This window comes from Nymphaea colorata, chromosome 8, assembly GCF_008831285.2.
Source record: "Nymphaea colorata isolate Beijing-Zhang1983 chromosome 8, ASM883128v2, whole genome shotgun sequence".
Classification (NCBI taxonomy): domain Eukaryota; kingdom Viridiplantae; phylum Streptophyta; class Magnoliopsida; order Nymphaeales; family Nymphaeaceae; genus Nymphaea; species Nymphaea colorata.
The window spans coordinates 4,544,592-4,550,744 of NC_045145.1; the positions used below are offsets into that span (position 1 = coordinate 4,544,592).

At 38.4% G+C, this 6,153-nt stretch overlaps 1 protein-coding gene across 1 annotated transcript; it reads right to left on the reverse strand.

Annotated features, from left to right (window-relative positions):
• Positions 1–872: 872 nt before the first annotated feature.
• Positions 873–3,688, reverse strand: LOC116258851 (probable polygalacturonase At3g15720). Its single transcript, XM_031636266.1, has 6 exons — positions 3,578–3,688; positions 2,943–2,963; positions 2,426–2,606; positions 1,880–1,961; positions 1,694–1,802; positions 873–1,079 (listed from the first exon to the last, which is right to left on the reverse strand). The coding sequence occupies exons 1-6, from the start codon at positions 3,686–3,688 to the stop codon at positions 873–875; spliced, it is 711 nt and encodes a 236-aa protein (XP_031492126.1).
• Positions 3,689–6,153: the final 2,465 nt, after the last annotated feature.

A 6,153-nucleotide genomic window follows, 5' to 3' on the forward strand; every position in this document is an offset into this window, starting at 1 on the left:
AATTGCATTAAGCTCTCATAGTGTGCCAGTCACGTATATATATTTATCAAGGCCACCATTTCACATATGTTTTATTCACCCCAATCGTGCATGCTTTTTCAATGGTTTCAAGTCTTATTATCAACAAATTAGCAAACAATGTTTAACATTGTTTAGTGTAGCTCTAAAAACGCCAGTAACAACACCTCACATTGTTAGTTGCATTCACATACTTATGTCTCCATCTTATTTGGGGATGCCATTAAAGTTGGGCAGCCTGACCCCTTCAAATTGGTCTCCAATTGTTGAGAAGAAGTGGATTAAAAGTCAAATTATTGTGCCGTTGAGAAGTTTGTGCTATTTCTATTCGTGTGTGCACCTTATTTGCATAAATTCTCCCCCTTAATTGGGAATGAAGTACCTATCATTGTTATGTTATTCTTTCCAATCTCATCACACATAATCTTCCTTTTCATTTTCTTCTAATTAGTTGCACAGTGCGCTCTCGATCATTCCTATAGCACACCGTCTCAGAAATAGTAAATCAAATAGGGATTTTGCCTTGTGTCTCTTTCGATTGATTGTGGTCTTACACCCACTCACATATTGTTGCACATAGGGCTGCATAACGAGCCAAGCTAACTCTGGTTTGACTCGAACTCACTTGAAAAAACTCGGCTCTTGATAAACTCAAACTCACTCGAAAAAACTCGGCTCATGCTTGACTCGTTTATAACAAGCCATGCTAGAGCTTACAAAGATACTTGAAATGATAAACTAGTCATCACGGTTGCAACTGATGTTGCTATATCACTGTGACAATTTGGATCCGCTTAGATTTTAGAAGATTTCTACATCTCTTGAAAACTGGCTTCCATGTCAGCTACGAACCTCTAGAGACAAGGGACACGGGGGAAAACGATGCTGCTGGACTGCCCTCGAGTGTTGGAGCAGTAGGCACTTGTCTTCTCGTGGGGAACTGCAGCTGTCAAGTTCACGTCCCTCAGCAGAATTTCGGTGCCGGGGACGCTGCTACTGCACTTCAAGTTGATCGCCACATCACTCGTCGTCGTCCCGACTGCCCCAATGAAGCTCACACCCTGTATTTTCACAACTTCTTTCTGAAAATTAACACAGTAACGGTGCCGGGGACGCTGCTACTGCACTTCAAGCCTGCTCATGAGGATGGCGTCTCAGTTGAATAAATCTATTTGTGGGTTGTCCTTTGTTTCTCTATGCAAAATATCTAATGCTAATGTAATCAACCAACAAATCCATATTAAGCTGAGCTAATGAGTTCTAAAGTCGCAACCTTATCAAACTTAAGAAATATATATGTTCAAAAGAAATGCAGATTTGTCGACCTTGGGATGCAGAGTCACTCGTTGGAGCTGATCAAATGCGAGAGAACTGCTTACATGAATTGGGCAGCTCTTTTGGCCAGGACAGTAGTATTGATCAATGATTATTGGATTTTGGGCTCTCCAAAAACGAAGATTCATGAACACGACGTTTGTCACCAATCCTCTGCCTCCCTGAAAATCAAACAGTGAGCTGATGAATGAAGCTGGTCCTCTCCATTGATGTAGAGGTATCTACATGTAGAGGCAAAATTGGCAGTGACGATGGCGGATGCATCTTGAACGTTGATCAACTCTTAAGCTCCTTCACCTTGGTGGTCTTAATGTAAGGGAGCCTAAGTTATAGAACTAACCTGCCATGTTTTGATCCGAGCACCATTCATAGTGTCAAAGAAATTAACATCTGTGACGCGAATATGATCCACTTTGTCCATTTTGCTGTATCTGCCTAGGCTTCCAATGCTGCAAATGGAAAATGAGATGAATGAGAAGGTCTGATTCTTTTAATGTTAATGGATGGGAAACCAGAGGAAACAAACCTGATGCCGTGACCTGGTCCGCAGGAAATACGGGATATATTAATGTGACTTGAACCAGCCAACATGGCAATGCAGTCATCCCCTGCAAAAGCCAGCAAAGATGTCAAGTAAGATACAAGTATCTTCTTAAGAACACTTTTCATTGGATTGCTTGTTTACAAGTTCTATGCCTCCCAATGCATCTAATTGTCCCAAGAGGAGTAGCGAAGCGGACTAGACTTATAGGCTAGTGAAAGTTTAGCCGTCCAGACTGATAGGCTAATGAAAGTTTAGCCGTTAGTTCAATTTTCATAGGCACTACATTTCTAAACTACAAACTTTGGATACATGGCACTCTAATTGGCAGGTGTCATTCTCCCAACCAAGGTCCCGAAGCAGCCTTAAATCTCAAGGGCAAGAAGAAAGGGGGAGGGGCTTCAGCCTCTTCATTGTATTGATCTCTCTCCAAATGTTTAGTGAAAAGCAGTGAAAAGAAGAAAACCAACATGCCCAAATGAATAACAATATATACATTTATAATTGTCCTTTTGGTAAAGTCCTGGATACGTACATACTGAGAGCCACCCATATTGATACCATCTGTATTTGGGCTGTCCTTTGGTGCTATGATCTTGATGTTGGAGACGGTAACATCCTGGCTGAACCCAATCTTCACATGAACACCTTGGCTGTTGAGGGTGGTTATACCACTCACTGAAACATGTTCGCATTGCATAATTTCAAGAGCCTGTACATTCAATGAAAACCCATCCAGTTAGTCGATGTCCTTAACTAATAAACAACTGCTATATGTTCTATCGTAAGATAAATCGATTCAAATATCAGCCTCGCTCACTAAGCTTAGGCTTCAAATCTTTCACTGCTTTCAGTCTTGGAAAAGTGTGTTTCGTGTCATAGCAATCCAGCTCGAACTCTGTGTCTTTTAGCTCGAGTTTCTTTATGAGATTGAACTTTCCATTGCTCATCATAAAAAACACGAGCGACAAGGTTGACAGATTCGAGCTTTGCTTCGATCACCTGGACTGATTATTACACTAGTAGCCCTCGTCAAAACTCCACTTACCGATGATGCCCAGCTACCAGTCTGCAACAGTGGAGAAGAAAAAGAAAAAAAATGGAGTTAGCAAAGAATGAATCTGTAAATCAAACGCAAATGCAAGAAATCAGTTGTGCAACATTGACTGCAAACGTCCCCTTTGCTTCGAATATTCATCAATGTACACATGAACTGATTGGAAGCTGTTTGATCAACTTGATTAGTAATCTTACATCTTTAGAAAAACAAAAGGCTTTACAATGAATTTTAATTAAACGAATTTAGTTTTCAGTGCAATTGAACAAAATATGAAAACGCAGCTCTGTTTGTTTTTTTTAGTGTAAATGGTGTCAAGAACAAAACTGAAATCATAAATTTTGGATAGAAAATTATTCGGTTAACTTTGACTGAGTCATATATCAGATGGATACGGTCTTAAGTACATTGACCGATCGTATCCAGTACTGCTTGACCAGTACCTAAGAAGTATCCGGAACAATACCATTACCAATACCAGTACCAGTGTGATACTTGACTCATACAAATATTCTATAACAGTACCCATGTGACAAAGCTTAATTCATATATTTGATGAACTGCCTACATAGACATGTGTGTGTATGGGTGCTATGTTTATAATAAGGTAGTGGAACATGAGATACCTTGTCTTGTCGGCGTTTGCAATCCCACCAGGCGGATCCCATGCCATTGATCGTGCCCGTGCCATTGATGATCAAGTTGTGTACTCGGTAGAAAGAGAGCCAGTGTCCCATGTCATGGCCTTTCCAATGCGAGGGAGAGGCAGGTGCGGTTATATTCCCTAGAATCTGTAATTGCACCACAACGGAAGCACTACTTAGACTTGAAGAAGAACGGAGCAAGGAAGACAAAGTTGAAACACTAAGCAGGATATATTTATATATTTATATATTTATATATATATATATAGAGAGAGAGAGAGATTTACTTGGACGTGGATGAAATCTGAGCGGCAAGGGCCTTTGAAGTAGACTGGACCAACCAAGAAAGTCCTCAATTTAGGTAGGGATGATTAATTCCACTGCGCCTGGTGTTCGGCATGCTGCTTCCCATGCTCTCAGAAACGCCTAGCACCAGTCAATACATTCAAATAATCAATATAATATAACATTAGAATATATATAACGTTTTCATGAATATGAAAATCAGGAATGATTTGAAAATAGCTGACTTCAAATTTTGATATAGGCCGGAGAGCTTGGACTCATGCAAGAGCCGAAGCTAAGTCCCCAAGGCCGCATTAGAGAGATTTTTTTGAAAAAGTTTTGAAAAATATGATTTATATAAAAACATATAATATTTATGGTTTGGTTACAAAGGAATATGTTTCTTCCACCGTTGGGTATGGAAAAAATTCTAGCAACACATCGAGACACTCTTTAAGGTTCCTAATGGGGTGATTAGGAAAGAAACTAGCGTAAAAGGACATGCAAATACATTTTAATATGTATATTTTCGTGATGGTTTCTCTGGGTTGGACAAGCTATAACTTCAAAATTACATGAATAAAACAAAAGAATCCCAAACCATACTCTCATTCTCACCGTTCATTCACATATAAATGAAAAATTAAAAAAAAAATATTTAAGAAAAGAAAGAGAGCATGATTCAACTATGGAATAAAATCTCATCTTCTCATGTTCTCGGTGTACTCGAGCATTGCCTCTTGACTCTAGAGAGTGACAGCTATCTCTTATAGTCATGAAGAAGTGAGGAAGAGAGAAAACGAAAGAAACAAAATATAAATGAAAAATCAAGCAACTACGCATGGATAATATATAAGCAATATTCAAGGAAAGAAATAAAATATGATTCAACAATGCAATGAAATATTATCTCATGTTCTCATGTTCTCATGTTCCCAGTGCACTTGAGCATAGCCTCTTGGCTCTAAAATAGAGTTGAGAGCTATCTCTTATGATCATAGGAAAATGAAAAAGAGATGAAAATAAAAAGAAACAAAAATAACAACAAGAATGTATTCAATAAATGAGATAACATGACTCAAACATGAAAATAAAAGATCATCTCATCTTCTCATACTCCCGGTGCACTTGAGCATAGCCTCTTAGCTCTAAAATAGAGTTGAAAGCTATCTCTTTTGGTCATGGAGAGAGGAAGAAGAGAAGAAAGAAAATATGAGAGAAATGAGAGGGATGATCATTACATACCTCTAAATGAGAAAATAAATTAGGGAAAATGAATAATCATGCTTGAAATACACTTGAACTCACCTTGAATGAAGCTCCAAGATGATGAAGATGAGTCCTCCAAGGGACCTTTGGTGCTCCCTTGAAGAGTTGTAGCTAGCTCCAAGTTGGAGAGAAATGAAAAGAGAAAGAGAGAGAGAGAGAGAGCTCAAGAGAAACCCTAAGTCTTCAAGTGAGAATACACTAGGGTTTTTCTCAATAGCCACTCTTACCTAAGAGGGGGGAGTGAGGGCTATTTATAGAAGATTTTGGTGGCAAAACCTTAAATTTGAATTTTTTTTAATTTCACCTCATTTTCATCTGAATTTCACATCATTTTGAATTATTTTGAAAAAGAAATGGTTTGAAAATGGGTATGATTGGCCATTAGGCTTATAAATTTTTTTTTTTTTCAAAATGAGTTGGTCCTTTGTCCATCGAAAAAGTCTAAAATTGCCCTCTAAAATGATGTTTTTTGTCAAAAGAATGGGCAAATGGGTCTTGCCCACCAAAAAGATAAAAATACCTTCTAAAAGGAGGTTCTTTGTCAAAAGGAAGGGTAAATAGGTCTTGCCCACCAAAAAGACCAAAATCGCCCTCTAAAATGAGGTTTTTTGTCAAAAGAATGGGCAAATTGGTCTTGCGCACCAAAAAATAAAATTGCCTTCTAAAAGGAGTGGCAAATGAATCTTGCCCACCAAGACCAAAATCGCCCTCTAGAAGGATGTTTTTTGTCAAAAAGAGAGACAAATGAGTTTTGCTCTAATTTGGATCTGAAAGTTGGATTTTGGATCTAATTTGAATTTGATAATTGGATTTACGAATTAAACTTTGGGCTTGGAAAAATTTGGGGTGATAACAGGTGTCTTTAGAGCATATTGGGACAAACTCTATGATTCGGATCCGCTTACTAAAGGTTTAACTCCTAAGGTCTTTCACGAACATGTTGTTCGTATGGGGATTTTTTCTTTGGATGATGTGCTGGTTTAGTGGGAGTTTGTATTTTGTTT